This window comes from Phyllostomus hastatus, unplaced genomic scaffold (assembly GCF_019186645.2).
Source record: "Phyllostomus hastatus isolate PE091 unplaced genomic scaffold, TTU_PhHast_1.1 phas_contig_34, whole genome shotgun sequence".
Taxonomy (NCBI): domain Eukaryota; kingdom Metazoa; phylum Chordata; class Mammalia; order Chiroptera; family Phyllostomidae; genus Phyllostomus; species Phyllostomus hastatus.
Window position 1 is genome coordinate 47,034,352 of NW_025333857.1, and position 22,418 is coordinate 47,056,769.

A 22,418-nucleotide genomic window follows, 5' to 3' on the forward strand; every position below is an offset into this window, starting at 1 on the left:
AAAGAATCTTCAAAAAAAAATTCACCAAAGCTGAACACAGCCTCCCACAATGACACCAGCTGGTACTGATACAGACAGGTTCCTAGGACACTCACCTAGTGGGGGAAGCCTGTACTCCAAGGGGCCCACCCTCCAGAAGATAATTCCAGATAACTCCAGATTTAACTTCCTAGTTTGTATATTTGGAAGTCGTTTTCCAAGAACTTCTATTTTAAAACTTTTTAAACTATTAAATTTTAAATTTATGATCTGTTTATAAATGCATGATATGGAACAGCATTTTACTTCTCGCAGGTCATGGGACATCCTTTAACATCGACTGCAATGTCTGTTCTTGTTTTGCTGGCAACTTGGTGTGTTCTACCCGCCTGTGCCTCAGTGAGCACAGTTCAGAGGATGACCGTCGCACCTTCACAGGTAACCGAGGTCACACAGAAGCTGTCCTCAGCAGGCCATCATCCCCTTGCACCCATTTTCCCTTTGAGGCGGCTTCTCTGGTCTTGCCGTAACTGTAGATGTGCACAGCAAAATGAGTGCATTACCTGTGTTTATGAGAGCCGGTACTTTCCCTCCTCTGTGGATTTAAGGATAAACTAGATGGTTTCTTAGGTCCCTTCCAGCTCTCATGGTTTAGAATTCCGGGCAAAAAGAAGATCAATGATTGGGAAGGTTTTAGTTAAGTGGAACCTTTCTTTCTACCTGCTAAAATACCCCCTTTACCCTTCCAATTATGGTCTGAAGTCCATGTGTTTTCTAAGTTTGTTTCTGTTCTAATGTTTTTCTTACCACTTTCTTCCTTGACCCCCCTTAGCCTACTGGTTCATATAGGTAGAGACCCCTGTAAATTAAGCTATGGATAGGAAAAGTTTCTCCCAATCTGGAGTATAAAATCTGGAATTTAGACCTTTGAAGTCTGTCGTGGGGGCTTCTGGGGAGGTAGAGGCCCACACCGAAACAAGACCAAGAGTGACGGCTGTGCACTCCGCACACGGGGTCCTTCCTCTCCTGTCTCCTCAGGGATCTCTCCAAGGTAACTTGGGGGATTATTTTAATTTTGAAACTTAAGAATTTTTCTGAATAATCCATTAAGAATACTACTTTCTTGACTTACCTATGCTTTCTGCTATTAGTATTACACTCACACCAGCTATAGTAAGTGAAAAGGCCAGTGAGGTGAGATGCTCTTTTCTCGAGGTGAAGCTGCAGCTGTCCACAGCAGCAGCACAGCCTGCTGGCATCTGTGGCCTCCCAGGTCTGAGATACTGTGAGTTCTGGGCGAAGAGGAACCAGAGAGCGGCTCTTGCCTTGTTTCAGCAGCAGCTTGATTCTTCTTTCCCTGGAGTGGGGTGGGAACAGAGTAGGGGTTTACCAACACTGTGTCTCCAGCACATGGGAAATAAAAGGAGATCCGAAATAAGAAGTGGACAGCTGACCGAAGGGGAAGTAGAGGCAAGAAGAGCCCCACCCCATCCTCTCTCCACCCTGATAAGCACCAGCCTGCACTGCCTTGTCATTGTCCTTTGTTGTTATCCTTCGTCTGCTGTGCTCTGATGAGGATGACTCATTCCTCTCAGAGAAACCATGAACTTCTGTGGGGATGAAGAGTGAACTAAAGATTAGCCAGAAGACTTTCATGTATTTGTTTGCATACATCTAAATGATGTTGAAAGATGAACTTTATAATTAGCAAGAACCCTTTCCTGTGGTCAACCCTCATGTCCTGGGGTAAGTGAGGTTAATGACCAGCTAGCTAATGACTTAACACTTAGTTAATGACTCTAAGGAGATTTTACTGGCCACAAAGTGTACCTCATTTCTTGGGAACTAGATAATGTCCGAGTCCAAACATGACTCAGAGAGAGACAGTCATAAAAATTCTTAAGGCTCAAAACTACAGTATTTTCCAAGTTACCTTGTTATCCACCTCCCAGCAGGAGATGGAAAGAACCTGTGTGAGGAGTTTATAACTTTCGCTGCCTTGTCTTGCTTTTGGTACTTCTTGACCCGTATTCTACTTAGCTAAAATCTAAGGTAGGTGCATTCTAGAAATCCCCTAAGCCAGACTTGAAACTTCTAAATTCTAGATTTTATACACCAGATTGGGAGGGACACTCTTTACTTTTTCTACCTATAGCTTTGGTTATAGGGGTCTCTACCCAGCATCAAGGCCTGGAGGCCCTCGATTATCTGGCGGTAAATGGTACAAAGGAAAGCCGTCATTCAGACAGATGGCTTTTCAGAGCCTTGCTGCCTTTAAAAAACACTCAAGACATTGGGGGACTTTTTTCTTTTTTACTTAATTTTATATTCTGTTTTAACACGAGACCTCCACATGGTTGGTAGTGGTTTGTCTCAATACGGAAACATCGGGGGAAGGGGAACGTGCCAGTGCACGTCACCGAGGCTGTTTCCCGTCCTCAGGTCTGCCCTGTAACTGTGCAGATCAGTTCGTCCCCGTGTGTGGGCAGAACGGACGCACTTACCCCAGTGCCTGCATCGCCCGCTGCGTGGGCCTCCAAGACCATCAGTTTGAATTTGGATCATGCATTTCAAAGGATCCGTGTAATCCTAACCCCTGCCCCAAAAACCAAAGGTAAGTCAAATGGCTCCTCATCTTTTTCAATTGAAGACGAGCACTTACAAAGCACCTGCTGTATACCAGACAGTGAAAATACAAAGATGAATTAAGAAGGTCTCTGCCCTGAAGAGTTTCGGGTCTTGAAGGAAAGAGCCATGTAGACCTGCTTAGTGACGCGCTGTGCGATCAGGGTCCTGGAAGTGGAGCAGTGGGTGCAGCCTTAGGGAGGCCTGGGAAAGCCTCTGGAGGATGTGATGTTCGGCTGGAAAGATGAGAAGGACACTGCAGGCAGGTTTCCCATGGAGGAAGATGGTGGTGGTGGTGAAGGCAGAGAGAGCAAAGCTCTTTTTTTTTTTTTTTTTTTTGGCTGCACCAAAGGCATATTCTAGCTTGATTAAAGGGCCAATGCCTCAGAGTCCCATCAGTTTAACAATAATTTTTTAAAAACCAAAGATGAAAAACGGGGGCCAGGGAAGAGGTCCATAAGGAGGGGTGGGGGAAGCCCTGCTCATGGCACCAGGCGGGGCCTCAGGGTCCTGTGGCATTGCTGTTGCTACGACAGCAGGGGCAGCGACAGTTGTATGGGCGCCACCCATTCCCCTGGGTTGAGGACCATTGCTCCTGATGTGTGCTCAGCTTCTGCATGCCCCGGATCTTGTCCCGCAGACCAGAGGTGAAGGCCTCAGTGGGTTTGTAACAGTCAACCAGCAGTTCCTTGACCCCGGCAGCCTGGGTGTCATCACCCTCCGAGTCCAGGAGTTCATCCGCATTCATCTCCAGCTCTGGGATCTCCCCTCCAGGCAGTCATAGAGGCAACTTGATTCTTCTTTCCCTGGAGTGGGGTGGAGGAGACAGAATAGGGGTTTACCAACATTGTGTCTCCAGCACATTGGAAATAAAAAGGAGGTCAGAAATAAGATATGAACAGCAGACTCATGGGGAAGTAGAGGCGAGACGAACTTAAGGATCCACGCCTCCAGGCTGAGGCGCTTCCATAGTTCCTTGTGGTTGTACACAGTGACCTTCCCTTGGTGCCTCACTGGGCCCTCGTCATCTGCTCATCTGCGCTGCCCAACCATCACCTGCAGTCCTGGGCCACCCCTGCCCCGAGGGGAGCCTGGCCCCCAATGCTGCGCACCCCACGGGGCCATTCTCTGCTTCACTAGCCTCGGGGGCAACTTGTGCGGGCTGGTGGGCTCGGCCCCATGCGGCTCTAGGGACTTAGATTCTTCCGCCTAGCGACTCAGCCCACTCCTACAGCCCCCTAGTCCTCTGTGTCTTCTGCGTCAGCCCAGCGGATGAGGGAAGGGAGGCGATGGAGGTTTCTCCTAAGAAGCTTTTGTGGTTCGGGTTTAAAAGTGGCATCCATCTCTGCGTGCAGACACATTGGATTGTCTAGACCCTGGTCATTGGCCACAACTGCCAGGGAGACAAGGGCACGTAATCCAGATGCGTGCCCAGGAAGAAAATTAAATGGATTAGATGAATGTTAGCTAATCTACCACAACGCTTAACCTTCCTCATATTAAGTGAATATAAATTAATTAAAACTGCCATTGTGTACCATTTTCCATCTACCAGACTGGCAAAGATAAAAAGCTTAATTAACATAACATAGGGAAACAGATACTCCCATACAAGAGGGGGCTGGAGAGAGGGTTGGGGCATCCTCTGTGGAGGACAATTTGGCCAAGTCTAGCAAAGTTTTAAAGGCACATACTCTGAATCAGCATATGCAAATGCTTACACTTGTATAAATACCTCAGGAAGAATTAGTAAGAGATTGGTAACAGCGGTTGCTGCTGGTGAAAGGTACTCAGTGACTGGGACACAAAAGTAGGAGAGACTTATTTTTCACTACATACATCTTGTACTGTTTCAGTTTCACCAAGGGCTTGTATTATCTGTTCAAAAAATAATTGTTTAAAAAATAAGTATTCATTCTTAAAGCATGTACTGATGTACCAGGCATCCTCTAAAGACAACAGTAGTTGTATTCACAACAGGGTTACAACAGTAGGCAGACACAGTTCCTGCCCCGGTCATGTTTACTCTACCCCTAGGTTCTCAACTTTTCCTATTGATCTTATCTCTATATACTTAAATTGAGAAGTTTTTCCTTCTAAAATTACTGAATTTCACCCTGGCTGAATTGAGTGCTGGCCTGTGAATCAAAAAGTCACCAGTTTGATTCCCAGTCAGGGCACGTGCGTGGGTTGTGGGCCAGGTCCCCAGTTGAGGGTGTGCGAGAGGCAGCCTATTGATGGACCTCTCACATCGGTGTTTCTCTGTATCTCTTTCTCTCTCCCTTCCCCTCTCACTAAAAATAAATAAATAAAAGCTTTAAAAAATAAATAAAATTACCCAATTTCTCTCAGTAGCCTTGGTTGCCATCCCTTCCATGTTAATAGATGATTAAGTTCTAAATATTCTTTTCCTCTTCAAATGTCTTAAATTTCCATAAAACCTTAACTGCATGCATTCTACTTTTAAATCCCATGAGAGAGGGCAACCCTACATAGTAGTAGTGATGACGGTGGTGGTCATTTCTGTGCAGGAGGCTCATGCCTAGAGGGAAGAGAAGTAATTTCCTTTTACAGTAAAATAGTGCTAGCTACTATGTTCTTCTTTTGTTTTACAGACTAACATTTGTATATCCTGTTATTTCAAAGACCCAGTGAACGATAAACATTTTAATAAGACTTATCTTCCTACAGAAAGTTATAAATACCCCCCTGACTGCTGTGGCTCAGTTGGGTGAGCATCATTCAGCCGAGGGAAAGGTTGCCGGTTCCTACTCACAGTCAGGGCACAGGCCTGGGTTGCAGGTTCGGTCCCCAGTCAGGGCACTTACTAGAGGCAACAAAATTGATCAGTGTTTCTCTCCCTCTCTTTCTCCCTCCCATTCCCTCTCTCTAAAAATAAATAAATAAATAAATAAATTAATTAGGAAATAAATAAATAAAAATCTTTTAAAAGAAATAAATACCCTTTATAGGAATGAGGGAAGCAGAAAAGTCTAAAGAAGAAAATAATCATCATCCCTAAGCCCTCTGAAGTTCAGGAATTGAGAGGGAAGCAAGGTCCTGGTATTTCCAGGAAAACCCAGCTCCGTGGGGCGGCATTCTCTCGGTGATTTGCAAACAGCCAGCGTCAGGTCCTCAGCCTTGTAAGCACAGAAACCTGAATTTTCCAGCACACACTGTGAAGCCTTCTCTTAATGTAGACTCCTATTGGCCAAGCTGAAAATTAAGCCCCTAAAAATGCTTCATTTATTATTGACTGCAGGCCTCCAGCATCACACCCCAACCCACCTGATGGCCCCCTGTCATGCCATTTCTACCCTGTGCGTCCTTTGCCCCTGCCCTCAGGGTCGCCTGCCCTTCCCCAGCACCACAGTCCCGACCAGCACACCTTTGTCTGTGCTGCTCCCTCCGCCTGGCAGGCCAGTGCGGCCCTCCTTACCTCGGGGCTCCGGTGGGGAGCTTCTCCTCCCAGTGCTTTCTCCACGAGCGCCCAGTGTGTGCTTCTCCACCTGGTGGCCCACTTGGTGTGTGTGCTCGACTCCTTGGCTTTCCCTAAGCTCTTGGGGACAAGAAACATTTTCAGTTTTCTCGGTTACTTTCTCCTCGACCTCCTGTGCCTTGTCAGTGCTTTGCCCGCCTCATCACAGTCCCTCCTGACTCTCAGCGCTACATTTATGTTTTCCAGATGCGTGCCCAAACCCCAGGTCTGCTTGACGACTTTCGATAAGTTTGGATGTAACCAGTATGAGTGTTTGCCACGACAGCTCACCTGTGACCAGGCCCGCGATCCCGTGTGTGACACAAACCACGTGGAGCACAGCAATCTCTGCACTCTGTACCAGAGAGGGAAGAGCCTCTTGTACAAAGGCTCGTGCCAGGTAGCGCTGCTCAGCTGACAAACCCAAGGGCACAACACTGGCTTGTGGTCTTCTACAGACAGTCAGCAGCGCGACCACCTCGGGGTCTCCTACGAATCCTGTCCCATCTAGAGAACTCCACCCTCCGCTGAAAGCGAACCCGCCCAAGACAGGCTTTTTCTCCCCGCTCTGGAGGACTTCCTTGCTGGTGGTGTGCCTTTGCCCAGATAGTGTCCACGCAAGAAAAGAGAGCGGCTTCTTATAGGAAAAGAATTTAAAGTCTCATGCTCCTGGCATGAATCAGCACATCTTCACTTCCTGTAGTTCTGTGGGCCCTCGCCAGAGAACAAACCAGAAAGAATGCAAGTGAAAACAGCCAAGAGAAGAGCTGTTTTCCAAACACTCTCCCCTGACAACCGAAGTCCCTAACACCATCCTGAAAAGTTCTCCCAGACAGTGTCTTTTTCCATCGGTTTATCTCTTGGCCTTTTAAGGTTGTGGAGTCTATATCATTTTTTCAGAAATAACCCCAAGGACGAGCCCACTGAGGCTTCCCACACACCCCGCCAGCCTGGGCGCCGGCCTGTGCTCCGGGGAACCCCGTCTCTGGGCCCCACATCCCCTGCCCACAATCACGCAACACCTGACGTGATCGCTTCTCCTTTCCCAGTCTTCATTGTTGGGAACCCCCCAACTCAGCCTGTTTTTCCCAGAGCTTGAGTCCCAGCAGCACTGTTACCTGCCACGTGGGATTCCCAGTCTTCCCGTCCTGCTTGTCCCGCTGCCTGGCTGCAGCTGCTCCCTCACATTCCTTCGTGCTGATGGACCTGGAGTCTCTGCCCCACTGATCTCTCCGCTCTTGCTTCTCCTTAACCCTTACCCAGTGTGCAGTGATAAAGCCTCCATATTTGCGGGAAGATTCATCTTGTTTTCTTCAAACACTTTTTTATCCGGCACTTCTGGAGTAATAGAAGTCCGAGGGAGGGGAGTTTCCTCTCATGTTGGTTCACGAGAGTGAGCACCGCGGCCCAGAAAGGCTGAGAACAGTAATCTCCTCCGTTCATTTTAGGACACTCCTGTTGTCCCCCACCACCATGCTTAGCCCACCTCAGCAGCTTAATTAAGAGGGCCCCAGGATTCATACCTGTGTATTTTTTCCCTCCTGAAAAGAGGGAGGCCCCCTACGCACTCCCAGGTAGGAAATGTGATTTGTTTGCCCCCAGTCCTTCTGCAGAACCACGGAGCCCGTCTGCGGGCACAACGGGGAGACCTACAGTAGCGTGTGTGCTGCCTACTCGGACCGCGTGGCAGTCGACTACTACGGGCCCTGCCAGGCCGTCGGCGTCCTCTCAGAGTACAGTTCTGTCACGGAGTGTGCTGCTGTGAAGTGCCCTTCGCTCTCGGTGACCGAGTGCAAACCCATCGTCCCACCCGGTAGGCCAGGCCAGTGATGTTTGGGGGGGGCGGGGGGGGCGGAGCCGGGGTGGGGGGAACCCAGAAGACTTGCTCGTCTGCCTCCAGACTGTGGGTCACTGAGGAGAAGAGGGTAACCTATTTAAATTTTCCAGAAAGTCTTAACTCTGGCTGTTGCTGGTAAGATGCAGAACTCTGGGTTGACCTTAAAAAGCTGTGGGTTACTTTAGATATCATCTGGTCTAATGGTTTTAAGACAATATGGCAAACTTTTTTAAAGCAGAATCTTACACCAAACACCAATATATAAACAGATAAAGCAATATTTAATCACTAAAACTATGATTATTAGTTCAAATGCATAATGTTTACTTTAAAGATATGTTACCACAAAGTTAGTGAATAAAGAATTAGTAATTACTAATGAATAATTGAATGAATTGAATTGAATTATTCAATGAATAATTGAAGTCATTTTGATGAACACAAACATTTGAAACAGAAGATAGTTGTTATCTCAGATTGGCCTTAGAATCCAGTTGTTTGAGTTGCATATAATTGAGAACATCTTGTTAGAAAGACTGTTAGGAGTCACAACGGTTTTTTTAAACAGCTTATGTTATAGTCTCTTACTCTTCCGGTAAACAGAGGGGGCAGAAGGGACTTTATCCCGAGACTGCACAGGGCAGGTCAGTCCGGAGCCCAACAAGCTCCTTCCTCCCTCCGTGAATCTACCGACTGTTCGCGGAGCTGCTGGTGCACGCCAGATCCTCTCCCGGGCACGAGGGACACAGCCCCGGGCGAAAGAAAGGCCCTTTCCTCCTGGAGATCATGTTCTGATATTTTGTTTTTGTTCGATAACAATTTAAAATAATCTTTAAAATTATATGAGAGTTAAACACTCATGGAGTCCCTAAAACACCTGCCCCCTTGATTCGCAGGTAGAAAGCAAAGGCCAGGAGAGCACTCGGCCGGAGTCACAGAGAGCACTGAGACAGGGCAGGTCTGGACTCCGCGTCTCTTAGGAGGCCAGCCCGCTCCGTGTTGTGTCTTACACCAGCCACCTTGCCCTGAGGAGTGGTGGAGGATAAAGCAGGGATGGGGGAAAGATTTTGGGAAGTGTGCAGATTGCAAGACCCGATTGGTCAGGGTACATATCTAAAGTGCAGTCATCGGGAGGGCCAGCTGTAACTCTCCTAGCACAAAGTGAAGGGTTGTCAATGTCACCAACTACTTTCTGTTCTTGTTTCTAATTCTGAAAACACGTGTCATGGTTTCTCTTACACAGGTGCTTGTTGCCCGTTATGTGCTGGGATGTTAAGGGTTTTATTTGACAAAGAAAAACTGGATACTATTGCCAAGGTAAATTGCTTTATATGCTAGGTACTGTTGAAACTTTATGGATAAGATTCTTAGTAATCCAACAGAGTAGAATGTGTTGTCCTGTTTACAGATAAAGAAACTAATTTGCAGAGAAGCAGCTTGCCCAAGGCCGTACAGATCATAACCGGTAGAACCAGGGTTTGAACTCAGGCTGTCTGGCCCCCCCCAATCCTGTGCTCCTTTCCTCCACGCCCTGGCTGTGTGGTGGCCTTGCTCTGTACGTCACAGCCTGAGCCTTTCTGGAAGAGTTCCCCTCCTGGCCCAGCAAGCAGAGGCAAAACCAGGCAGCTGGAGGCTGGGAGGTGCGCAGGCGGTGCCCGGGCCGCCTGCCCTCACAGTTCCACTGCTCTGTGAGCTGCTTTCGGAGCCAGCCGCAGTCCCGTGAGAGCCTCGCCTCTCTTCTTTCTCTGGACCGTCACTTACTGCTCCCTGCTGTGGGTCAGGGCTCCTGCCCTGCAGTGGCCGACACCTGGCACTGCCTCAGAAATTATCCCCATTTTGATTAAACTGCCTGTATTTTTACATAAAGACTTTAATTATTTCCCTGTGGCATCCAACTCAGAACAGTCACTAAAAAGTACTTCTGGTGAAAGTGGTTTTTTTTCTGGCTACAAAGCTGCATGTCAGGCAAAACACATTGGAATGGACTTTGTGGAAACTTAGAATTCAGCTGGCAGGGCCCTGTGCTTAGGGGGTCCTTGGTCAAAAGAGCTTCCTTGGCTTAGGCGAGGTAGCAAGGCAGCTTAGGCAGTAATAAGGAATTCTTTTTTGCTGGTAATAGGAATGTTTTTCTCTTTCTAGGTAACAAACAAAAAGCCAATAACAGTTCTGGAAATACTTGAGAAAATCCGCATGCATGTGTCTGTTCCACAGTGTGATGTATTTGGGTACTTCAGCATTGAATCGGAAATTGTGGCCCTGATCATTCCTGTCGATCACTATCCAAAAGCTTTGCAGGTGGGGTTCAGCGTTCGGTCTGCAGCCATCTTGTCGGTTTTATGTTTGGTGGGCTTGGGAGGGGCGGGCACGAGCCAGGATGGAGCGGGGAGCAGGTGGTGAGGAAATGGGGGCATTTCGGCAGGGCAGTGTCTGAGGGACAGAGCTGCTGCACCCGGCGAGCACTGTGCCAGGCGGCTGAGGCCAGGTGCACATTTGACAGCAGAATGCAGAGGAGCAGGGACAGGAGAAGTTGGGGTGCCGTGACTCAAAGGGTGCAGAGATGGGATGCAGCCACTCATCATACAGACAAGACAGCAGGGTCAGGGAACGAAGGGGGTGATGAAGGTCACACAGTGACAGCAGAACTGACCCTGGTCCCCCGAGGACTGTGCTCCCACTGGGGAGGAGGAGCCCACTCTCCAGTGGGCTGGTCTTGGGTGCCGCAGTTTTTCTTCCTCACAATCTCAGGGTGAACCTCGATCAAGTGGACCTGAGTTTCAGCATCAGCATAGTGAGGACTCAAGTGAAGGGATGAATACAAACAGCCTATAAACTGCCGTGGTCAGAAAGCTCACTAAGTCCAATTACGTTCCTCCCAACGTGTGAATAGCACTGAAAATCCATTCCCTGTGACGGTGTTTAACTGTATAAAGCTGCTGTCTGAATGTGGGTGAGCAGCGAGAGGATCTCGGGAAAAGGCAGGGCAGCAGCATTGTGGGTTGTTTCCTTTCTGATTTGATTTCCATGGATGCTGTTACCATTTATGCAATAAATTAAGACTATAAGGAAATGTTACTTTATCTAAGAAAAGGACAAGGTGAAAGCGTATTCCTTGTGTCAGAATGTATGTGGAATTTGACTTGAGTCCTCCTGGGTTCTGTGGTTTTCTGTTAAAAGAACCTGATCTTCCGCTCCTAGATTGAGGCCTGCAATAAGGAAGCGGAGAAGATCGAGTCCCTCATCAACTCCGACAGCCCCACTCTGGCGTCCCACGTCCCGCTCTCCGCCCTCATCATCTCCCAGGTGCAGGTCTCCAGCAGCGTGCCGTCGGCCGGCGTTGGGGCCCGACCTCCCTGCCGCTCCGGCCTCTTCCTCCTCAGCCTGGGCCTCGCCTTGCACGTGGCCTGGACGTGCACCTGATGACCCGTGGGAAGTGCGGCGTGTTCCTCCGTCTGGCTTTCTGCCTTGGGAGAGACACGCAGGACTGCTGGGTTGTGGCTGACGAGTGGCCGAGTTGGAGCACGCATCACCTGTTCACCACACAGTATTTTCTTTCATCTGCCAATATCGATAGGGGTTTTGTTTTGTTTTGTTTTCATAAATGGAAAACTATGTTCTTCCAAATACTGATGTAAAGAGAATGTTTCCTTCAGGTGGATCACTGCCTTCCAACTTACATTTGGCTCATTAGATGGGTCCCTCGCTCCAAAATATGTGTATTCAGTATCACTGATAGACGAGATGGTCACTTTTCAGAAAACAACTCACTATGCTATGAGCTTTGTGTCACAGAAAGTTCATTTCAGAGTTCCTGTAAGTGTTAAGGGGCCCCTAATGTTTGAGTGTTTGTTTACAGATAATCACTCTATTGAGAGGCTAGGGGTCACAGTGAAGAGCCACTGCCACCAGCGCATGAAATGGAGACAGTATCTTTGGAATTACCATGTGGGTCGTCAGGCCAGTTTAACACACAGAAGTGTAATTCGGGACCCACCTATTGTGATCAGCGAAAGCAAGCCACCCAAGTGGCACTCACACGATGTCCTGTGTGCGGCGGTCTCAGTGGTTGCAGACGCGTGTCTGTGACTCTGGTGAAGGAGCAGTCACAGCACATCGGAGCGTCTTGCTTTGTGCATCTTCACGTTACCCAGACGTGTGTTCTCGGGTGCCGTCCGAGTTGAATTCTGAGTTCACAAACATCAATCTTTAAACCAATTGCTGCTACTTATATAATTGCCAAAAAGTGAAATAATTAGTTCATGTAAATACTACATGATTTTTCTATTTTTATTGTGAAGAAGGTGAATAGCCATATTTGTAAAGCGACAATCATTCGTGTTAGCCTAGTACTTCCCGTTTATGAAGACACATTTGCTCTTTGTGACATGCACAATGTGGATGAGTGTTCGTCTGCTTTCTTTTCTGAGATAGAATTATAAAGAATTATGGTTTATCTATTTAAAAATGTCAGTCTAAGTATTAAAATGTCTGCATGTTGTCTAAGAAGTTGAATACTTTGAATGTGTTTCACAGTTTGAAATAAGCTATTCAGTGTAATACTTCTTGTTTGTATGCACCTAAACTTAGATTTTACATGAAGTATTTTTCAGTATTATATGTACCCTCTGAAATATATAAGGATATGCTTAAACCAAAATGTTTAAAAGTGGGCACTTAAACTTTCAGAATATCTCAATGCCAATGTAGCATGTTTGTTGCAATTGTTTTTTCTATATAAATGTCTTCAATGCAATATACTGGAAAGCTATTTTAATAAAAATAATTTTTATATGGTCATGTATACTTGCAGGCAATGTGGACATTTAGAATGAAACCACTGCTCACTCGGGTGAGCTGTGTCCCTTGCTCTGGAATGATGGGGGTGTTGTTATTCCAAGCCAAGGGCCCTGGGAAAGTGGGGCAGCTGGAACGGAACTGGTCAGGTGTGACCAGGGGGCGGGCAGTGGCAGAGTGTCAAGTACAGAGACCCAGAAAGCTTTAGACCCAGGAACACGCCAGGCAGTTCTGGCCCCACCGCCTTGGGCCTGGTGCCTCGGCTCCAGGCTGTGTCCTGGGACAGTGAGAACTTTGGGCTGTGGGCTCAGAGGGTCCACTGATCAGGGCCTGAGAGGCTCGTCCAGCCAGCGGAGGCCAAGGCCCCGAAACTCCAGTGGCTGACAACAGCGGAGGCTCGGCACTTGCTCCCATCCCACGGCCGCTGCGGGTCCGCTGCACCTCTCCACACCATCTTCGCCTCAGGACCCACTCCAGCGTCCTCACCAAGGGGAGGACAGAGGCAGAGGACCACAGCTGGCCCTTAGGTGTGACACTGTCGTTTCTGCCTGTGCCTTAGTGGCCTGAGCAAATCACAGGGCCACTCCTGAGTTCAAAAGGTAGGGATGTATAATCTTTGGCGGGGGGGGAGTTGGAGGGACTGTGAGTGTTTTAAACAGTAACGCAGTATGAGGTTCTTTCTCATAGAGATGGGATGAGAGCCAGGGCAGACTAAATTTTTCACTAGGAAGGCAGTAGAAGTTTCATGGTCTGGGAAGGAAATACAAGACATGGGAGATGCATGGGTTTGGGGAATCGGGTATGACGGGGAGAGAACCATCTAAATGCCGGCCCTGCTCTGAGGGCCGTCCCGAGAACTCTGAAGATGGTTATGGGCCACGCAGGCCCAGCTCAGGTCAAGGAAGTAATGCTCTCACTGGCCAGCTGCTACGGGGAGCACACCAGCCTGCCTGGTAGACAGGCTGTCGGGGGCTTCCTGGCGTCAGAGCAAGGTGGAGACTTTAAAGGTGTTCATTAGGAGGCCTTCAATAAGAGCTGTGGGGTGTTCGTTTCTAGTGGGACAAGGGTGTCAGCTGAGAGCTCCCGAAGGGCCTTGCCCTCAGCTAGGGTTCGCCTGTACAAGGCAGGAGGCAGTGATCTAACTGCAGACAGTGTGCCCCGGGAGGTGTGAGGAGGAGGAGGAAAGTCTTGCAAGGAGAAGACAGAAGGCTTCTTAGGGCTTGATTTGAGCTGGGCCTGGTAGAAATAGGGAGTCTCTGCCAGATGGCTTTGAGGAGAGGCATTCTGAGCAGAGGTCCGGCATGAGCAAAGGCGCAGAAGGAGGAGAGTCGGGGTTCCCAGTGGTAGCACCTGGAGCTGACCCACCGGGAAGGGGTGGCAAGGGGAAGTATAAGGCCAACCAGATATGCTGGCTGTAAATGCTGGGCCAGGCTGGCACCTAGAGCCTCTGCCTTGCCCTCCCAGCGATACTGGCTGACCTGGGTGGCCCTGGTGTGCACAGCAATGTCTGTCAAAATTTCAGTATCAGGCCGTGCTTCCTTTCCCTGTGCCCCGTGAACATCCTGCACTCGACTGAGGAACCGTTTACTGAGCCAGGCTGGGTGCCAGGCTACCCCGGGGGCCTGGTCCCCGCCCTCCAGGTTAGCCTGGGTCTGTTTCAGCTCCACTGTGGGAAGAAAGTTACACCTGCCAGCAACACTAATGACCTTGACACAATGTTTTTTCCTTCACTTGATTCAATTAATGGTTTTCCTTCAGCCCCAGGCTTACGGGAGTCAAACTCACACACTCCCAGAGAGGGCGCTGTATTTCTCAAAGGGACCCGAAGCCCGGCTCCCAGAGCCTTCCCCTCCCTCTCAGCCCCCAAAGGGGCTTGAGTGGAGGGGAAGGGAAAGCAGAGGGATCACCCCTAGGGAAATTTCTTTCCCCAATCCAACAACCTTGGAGCTGGGGGGCTGGGTTCCACTTTGTCCATGGAGGGAAACAGGCCCAGAGAACAGAACGTGCTAGTCCAAGTTCCCGCCGTGAGTCAAGGCAAAGCCAGCACCTGAAGCCAGGTCTGGACTTCCCCTGGCACAAAGCAGCTGGGCAGGATTAGTGCTTCTTAGGAACAGAGCCAGCCTTGCAGGAGAGCCCCGAGAAGGTGTACACCAGGGGTAGGCCGAGTGGAGTAGGCTCACCAGACTGACAAGCCAGGCTTTCGGGGTGGGGTCTGACTGTCAGCACAACAAGGAGCCACAGGGATCGTGAAAGTAACCCACAGGGCCCTCCAGCACCCCCTGTGTTCACACTGTGTTTTCCACCTTGTTCTCGCCCTGGCCCGGAGCAAAATGGTGCACAGAGAGGACAAGTGCAAAGGCTAAGGTTCAGCAGGTTCTCAGGAAAGTTAGCCTGGTGGGGGTCAGGGTCAGGGTCAGGGTCTGGGTAGGCAGGAAGCCCTCACGCCAGGAAGCTTGTTAACACCCTTGCCACAGCTTCACCCCCTCTTTCGTTTTTCCAAAGCTGTATTGTTTTCTCATTATAAAAATAACACGTGCATTCCCCAAAATACCTGGGAATATAAACAAACAAAGTCACCCACAGTGTACCTTCCTTTCCCTGACTCTACCAGTGAGTACGGAATCCTTCTAGAGCCTTCTCTGTACATACATCTGTATCTAATTGGGCAGGGTCCCTCCTCTGTCCACATGGGGGCAGTGGCAGTTAACTGTACCCTGTGAGGGGAAATCCGAAATCATGGTTTCATATTTGGAATGGCATCGGCTGGTTGGCACTTCCCCACCTAATGGTTCACAGGTGGAAGCCCCATCTTGCCCAGAACCACATCAGGTAAGCAGACAAAGCACCGCCTCACCTGTTCTCCCCAGACCAACCTCCCACTGACCTTTGCTGCAGGTGTGAGTCGTTGCTTCACTGAGCAATCAGGTAAGCGTTTCTGTTGGTCAGGGCCCAGCAGAAAAATAGGTGGGCCACCCAAAGTATATAAATTTGAGGAAGGACTCACACAGGTGTGAGCAGCTGTAAGAAACCACAGGGAGTGTGCAGGGCATGCGCTGTAACGGCGGGGGCTGCCAGCACCCCTTGGCCCCAAGTGGCGAGTTAGCCTCCAGAGCTCAAGGAGAGGCGCTGTGGGGGGCAGGCATGTCCTCCCTTCCTGCCTTGTGTAGAACCTGGCCAGAAACCAGAGGACAAGGGAGCCTGTTGCAGTAACCATGCAGGTCGGCCTTCTGGGCAGAGAGCAGGGCGGAGAGTCAGTTTAGGGAAGGAAGTGGAGCAAAAAGAAGGTACCAGCACAGCAGACAAAGGCGATGCTGAGTAAGAGGGCCAAGAGATGGGATGCTGTGTGCCAGTCATCCCAGGGCTCTGCCCGAGGAGAGGAAGACCCTTGGGTTAAACTTTCGGAGGTGTTCACTGAACGCTCCTCCCTTCCTGACCTCACTCAGCCTCCTTAGATCCTCTCCGTCTTCTCTCCAGCCCTCCTTCATGCCTACATTTTCCAGAGTGTCCCCTCAGCTCCCTGAGGATCCCCACCCCTCCAAACCTAGAAAAGAAGTTGAGGCCCTCCTCCCCTTCTTGAGACACACAAACGTGGTCCTCAGGCTGTGGTGGAAGCCCCCCTGGCTCAGGAGTGGAGGACCAGGCTCCCGCCCAAGAGTTGGGGGGAAGGTGGGCCCTACGGGTCCAGAGCACCTTCCCATCAGCAGGGAGCCGCCCAAGAGCAGCACCCTCATCACAGTGAGTGCTCCTTTTCTTCGAGAAACAGCCCAGGCTGTCACACGGGAGGAAGGGATGTAATCCTCAAATAGAATAAATGTGGTTATTAACTAGCAAAGTAAGTCTATGCTTGGTTGCTTTTAAAATGGGTGGTGGTTGCTATTGTCAGCATTTCCCCAGTGATATATTCTGACTGGTTATCGATGCTATGTGAAAAAAGCTATTGAGTCTTTAAAATGTTCTTGGGCCTGGCTATCATTAAACAAATTTTTATATCAGTTTAATAGATTTTCGTCAGCTATTCCAGGGAGGAGTCATCATGAAAACTATGCTCTTTCTTTTCCAATATTTATACATCTTATCTCTTTTTTTTTTTTTTGTCCTGGTATTGGCTAAACCTCCCAAAACAGTGTTGAATCATGGTGGCAATAACAAGAAACCTGGTTATGCTCAGCTTTAATGGAAATGTCCCATTGTTTTCCATTGTTAGTCAGGACATGTCTCAGTGAGACACGTTTTATGTTTGTTTAAGGAAGCTTCTTTTTATTCTGCTAAGGGAAAGCAAAAAAAAAAAATAACTCAGTAATGGATATCGAATGTATCAAAGATATTTTCAGCATTCATTTACATACTTTTCTTTGTCTTATAAATTATGAACATATTTCTTAATATTAAGTCATCCCTATGCTCTTGAAATAAATTTTATTTGGCCATGATGTATTATTTGAATAATGTACTGCTAGATTCAATTTGCTGATATTTTGTTTAGGATTTTTGTATTTATATTCATGAAGGAGGTTGCACTATGTCTTTTCGTATTTGCTGCATTTTTCAGGTTTTGGAATCAGGATCATCCTAGCATTGTGAAATGAACAGGGGATGTATTCTAAGCTTTAGAATGGCGATTTTCAACCTTTTCGTGTCATGGCACATAAACTAATTACAAAAATTCTGCAGCACACCAAAAAATGTATTTTTTGCCAGTGTGATTAAAAAAATAGGTATAATATTGATTCATTCTCACTGATAGCTATTGTTGTGTTGGCTGTTGTCATTTTTTTTTATTTGACAGTCTAAGGGAAAAGAGAGTAGTGCCCCTGACTAAATAGTCAGGTATTGCATGTTTTTGAAATTCTTGTGGCACACAGGTGGAGAAGTGGTGCCTTAGAACATGTAAACGGTACTGGAATCACCCGTCTCTCAAGGTTCGATAGAACTTGTCTGCAAGCCTAGCTGGGTCCAGCCGTGTTTAGGTAAGCATTGATACTGAATATTTTTCTTTTTGTTTTTATGGTTATATGGGTTCATTTAGATTTTTTTCTCACCTTAAATAAATCACCTTAGTCATTTGTATTTTCCTAGCAAACTGCCAAGTTCAGAAAAACTACTAGTGGAGAATTGTCGATATTTTTCTGAACGCTTCTAAGAAGAGATTACACCCCCTTTTTTATTACTGATGTGATGCATTTGAGTTTTCTCACCTTTTACACATTTTTAAGATTTGATTTTATAGAAGTTTATCTACTTAAAATGTATCTTCCAGCCCTCAGCTGGAATTTTCAATTCTGTTCTGTTTTCTAATGTATGATTTTCAGCTTTAATCTATAGTAATTTCTTTAGTCAGTTCATTTTTAAACACTTTATTATGGGAAAATTCAAATCTATAAACAATTTTCAAGTGAAAATTCATATACTCACCCTCTAGATTCTACAATGAACATAGTACTGTTTTTGCTTTCTCACTTTTACCCATCTCTCCTTCTGCCCATCCACCTTATTTTATGTGTTTCAGAGTGACTTGAATCCATTTTTATGCATCTCAGAATACGCGGCAAACATCAATGCTCTTCGCTCCTAAGCTCATTGGCATTTATTCGTGAACCAGGGTTCAGTCTTTGTGGTCCTTTTTTTAAAATTATGTTTTGTGATTTGTCTAGCTCCCTTAGGCCAACACTTAGTTTCTTTATCTCTTTTTAAATAAGTAGTACAGTAACAGTTAAGATATATTGACTATCAATCATGTTTCAGGCTATTTTAGGGGAATTTTTTTTTTTAAATCAAAGACCAGGGGACTCTTCCCCCTCCAGGCTCCAAATTAGGTAATAGATTGTTTTTATTATAAGACAGTAAATGTAAAGTTCAGAATTCTAAGGTACATGGTTTCATTTGGGCTGCCGTGACAAAATACCACAGACTGGGCAGCTTGTAAACCACAGAAATGCATTTCTCACAGTCCCTGAGTCGGGAAGTCTCAGGTGGGGAAGTTCTCGAGCTCAGGATGCCAGCATGGTCGGTTCTGAGGAGAGCCCTCTTCTGGGTTGCAGACGGCTGAATTCTAGTGTCCTCACATGGCGGGAGGGGAGAGGGAGCTCTCTGGGGTCTCTTTCATAAGGACACTAATCCCACTCATACGGGCTTCACCCTCATGACTTAATCATCTCCCAAAGGCCCCTCAGACAAATACCACCACTTTAGGGATTAGGTTGCAACATATGAATTTAGGGGGGCCACAAACATTTAACCTATAGCAATACAGATACCAATAAAAAGAAACTTTCATCCAAGTCCTTTATTTTCTCATTAAGGAAGTACAATATTAAGTAATAATAAGTCATCTTGCTCAGCCCTTTGGTGATGAAGGTTCTCTCCTTCCTGGTTTCTGGGCAGAGAGAGAAGCCCCCTCTCTTAGGAAGAAGGGACAATAAGAGGCTCATCAACAGTTTAGCTCCATGGACATGCCCTGGTGCCAAGTCGTCTCCCTTCAGGCTCCCCGCTCTCCTCCCGTGTGCCCAGGATCCACAGTGCTGTCATCTAGCTGCAGTTCTTCTTTCTCATTTGCAGCTCTGATGGATGAACTTAGTCTACACGCTGATGGGAGTACCACACTACAAGTCAGCAAAATGTGAAATCTGCCGAACACGCCACGCTGAGTTGCAGCTTACATCTCTGATCTCATGGGAACAGCCTGAGCCTGTGTAGCACGCTCTTCTACTGACAGTTCCCGCTGGAAGAACTGTCATGTGACAAATGGCCAAGAGTGACCAAGAAGGTTCCTCGACCACTTACTGAAAACTCTCCAAGGATTTATTTCATAAAAGCATCCTATCAAGTGTTTTATTATTTTTTTAATTTAATTTATTTATATTTAGAGAGGGGAAGGGAGGGAGAAAGAAAGGGAGAGAAACATCAGTGTATGGGTTGCCTCTTGAGCACCCCCTACTGGGGACCTGGCCCACCACCCAGGCATGTGCCCTGACTGGGAATCAAACCAGTGACGCTTTGGTTCACAGGCCCGCGCTGAATCCACTGAGCCAGGCAGGGCTCAAGTGTTTTAAATGAATTATCTCATCCAATTCTCATAATCTCCCTATGAACAAATAGTATTATTAACACTGTTTATAGTTGATACAACTAAGGCTTTAGGAAATTAAATAATTTCCCCAAGGTCACATGGCTGGTAGATAGTGGAACAGGGATAGTTTGAACCCAGGTATAACTGAAAGTTCATGTTCATACATTTATCATATAGTGTATTTGCCTCTAAGTACAGCTTTGGCTTTATCTAGTATATTTTCCAACAGCAATAACAAAAGAGAGCACAACCTGGTAAAATAAGGAGATTTTTCTGCCAAGGTTTTCCCCCGATTTTCTCGTTTCCGTGGCCTTCCACTCATTGAGCTATCACAATGAATTTTTTATTCCAAAAACCTGCAGACCAAGAGCCAAAGCCTACAAAGCTTAAAGCATAGTTTGTACCTTAAACCACACTTTGGGGAAGAATCCATTGTGAGGGAAGAGCTTAGACACTGAGAAGGACTGAGTCATGGAGTACAGAACATTCCAGGGAAACATGTAAGATGGAAATAAAGTTCCCCCGCTGAAAGGGGAGAGAGGGTAGACATTTGCTGTGTGTTGGCTGCTCAGCATGTGGAGAAATCTCTGAGGATGGAAGATCTTGCACCCGAGAACGGACGTTGAAGGGGCGCAGGCATTCCTCTGTTCTCCTTCTGGAGCTTGTGTGAAGGCATGTGACCCAGACTCAGCCCAGCAGATGTTCTTGTGCAAGCATCCGAATCTGGAACTGACCCGAGGTGTACAGGGGGTTGAGAAAGATTCTAGAATGCTTGAGTACTCACCCCCAAGAGATTAAAATAGATGTGGCCAAGTTTCCTTCAAAGTGCAAGTTCAAGTTTCCTACTCTCAGCAGAATTTTGCCTTGATCTATTCAGAGAAACAAAGGTGCTTTTTTACATATATAAATGGGGACCGAGAAATACTACACAGATAAAAATATGTGACATTTAAAGAGTGCTTTTTAAGTACCATCTCAGTTTAATCTAAAAATCTTTTCTTAATCCTCTAAGACAGGTATTACTATGTTCATTTCAAGCTCCTTCAGAATCAGTTGGTGGGCAGCAGAGCCAGAACTTGGACTTGGGCCACATAACCTCAGGTCCACGCCCCATGCTCTTAAATGAGTATTCTAATTGTCATTTTGTCTCTGGCTATCTGCTTTGATTTTACCTTCATTTATACTGTTGATTCATGAACACTGGGCTCATGGCAACAGCACTGTAACTCATGCCTGAACAGAGCTTAACTGACACACACATACCCTCCGTCAGGCACACACACCACAGGCTTCCTGCCCTTAGGAACACTGCCCAGCACCTCAACACTTCGGTTGGGGGCCATTTTAAATAGAAAGAACCAGAGAGAAAGGAAGGATACACTTGTTGAAATAAAGGATAATTCACAGGGAATCAACAGTAGAGCAGATGAAGCCGAGAATCAAATCAGCAATTTTCAATATAAAGAAGCAAAAAACACCCAATTGGAAGAGCAAAAAGAATACTTAATCCAAAAAAAATGAGGGTAGTGTAAAGAGTCTCTGGGACAACTTCAAGCACCAACATTCACATCATAGGGGTGCCGGGATGAGAAGAGAGAGGACAAGAAACTGAAAATCTATCTGAAACAATGATGACAGAAAATTTCTCCGCCTTGTCAAAGGACAAGTCTAGGAAGTACAGTCACAAACAAGATGACCCTAATGAGGTGCACACCAAGACACATCATAATTAAAATGTCAGAAGTTAAAGATAAAGAGAGAACCTTAAAAGCAGCAAGAGAAAAACAGTTAGTTACTTACAACGGAGTTCCCATAAAACTGTCAGCTGATTTCTCAAATAAACGTTGAAGGCCAAAAGGGCGTGGCAAAATAATTCGAAGTGATGAAAAGCAAGGATCCACAGCCAAGACTACTCTACCCAGCAAAGCTATCATGTAGAAACAAAAGACAGATAAAGAGCTTCCCAGACAAGAAAAGCTAAAGGAGTTCATCATCACCAAACCAGTACTAAATGAAATGTTAAAGGGTCTTCTTTAAGAAGAATAAGAAGGAAAAGAAAATAAAAAGTATGAACAATAAAATGGCAATAAATACATATCAACAATTGAACCTACAAAACAAAGTAAACAAACAAGCAGAACAGAAACAGAACCATAGATGGAGAAGGGTTTGACAGCTGCCAGATGGGAACAGGGTTAAAGGGGTAGGCGGAAAAAAAAATGAAAGATTTAAGAAATGCAAATTGGTTGTTACAAAATAGTCACGGAGATGTAAAGTATAGCATAGGGAATACAGCCAATAATGATCGATAACTACGTGTGGTCTCAGGTGGGTACAAGATTGATCAGAATGACCACTTGCTGAGTTTTGTAATGTGTAACTGCTGGGGTGTACACCTGCAACTAATATAATGATGTATATCAACTATAACTGAAAAATTTAAAATGATTTAAAAAGGGAGAGAGAATTACAATCCTGACGTCATACCACAAGCCAAAGTCAAAATGAATGTAGAAGCTAAAACTAGATATAAAAGTTAACACTGTAAAACTTCTAGAAGGAAACAGAAACTTGTCATGATCTCAGAACAGGTGAAGGAGTTCTTAAATAGCACATAAAACCAAAAGGAAAACATAACTTGA

At 46.7% G+C, this 22,418-nt stretch overlaps 1 protein-coding gene and 1 long non-coding RNA gene across 3 annotated transcripts in view; both read left to right on the forward strand.

Moving 5' to 3' along the window:
* RECK (reversion inducing cysteine rich protein with kazal motifs) overlaps window positions 1-12,717 on the forward strand; it is a 62,326-nt gene extending 49,609 nt beyond the window's left edge. The window contains exons 15-21 of one of the 2 annotated variants that reach the window (XM_045841021.1): window positions 295-417; window positions 2,422-2,593; window positions 6,290-6,482; window positions 7,685-7,895; window positions 9,163-9,236; window positions 10,059-10,214; window positions 11,115-12,717. In XM_045841021.1, the coding sequence (XP_045696977.1) occupies window positions 295-417; window positions 2,422-2,593; window positions 6,290-6,482; window positions 7,685-7,895; window positions 9,163-9,236; window positions 10,059-10,214; window positions 11,115-11,336 (1,151 nt within the window). In that variant the 3' untranslated portion in view covers window positions 11,337-12,717. The remainder of the gene's footprint in view (window positions 1-294; window positions 418-2,421; window positions 2,594-6,289; window positions 6,483-7,684; window positions 7,896-9,162; window positions 9,237-10,058; window positions 10,215-11,114) is intronic. The other variant, XM_045841022.1, reaches the window with a different exon arrangement.
* Window positions 12,718-12,900: 183 nt separating this feature from the next.
* On the forward strand, window positions 12,901-19,534 carry LOC123820221. Its single transcript, XR_006785913.1, has 3 exons — window positions 12,901-13,309; window positions 17,573-17,677; window positions 19,266-19,534. It is a non-coding gene; the product is annotated as an uncharacterized LOC123820221 (long non-coding RNA).
* The last annotated feature ends 2,884 nt before the right edge of the window (window positions 19,535-22,418 follow it).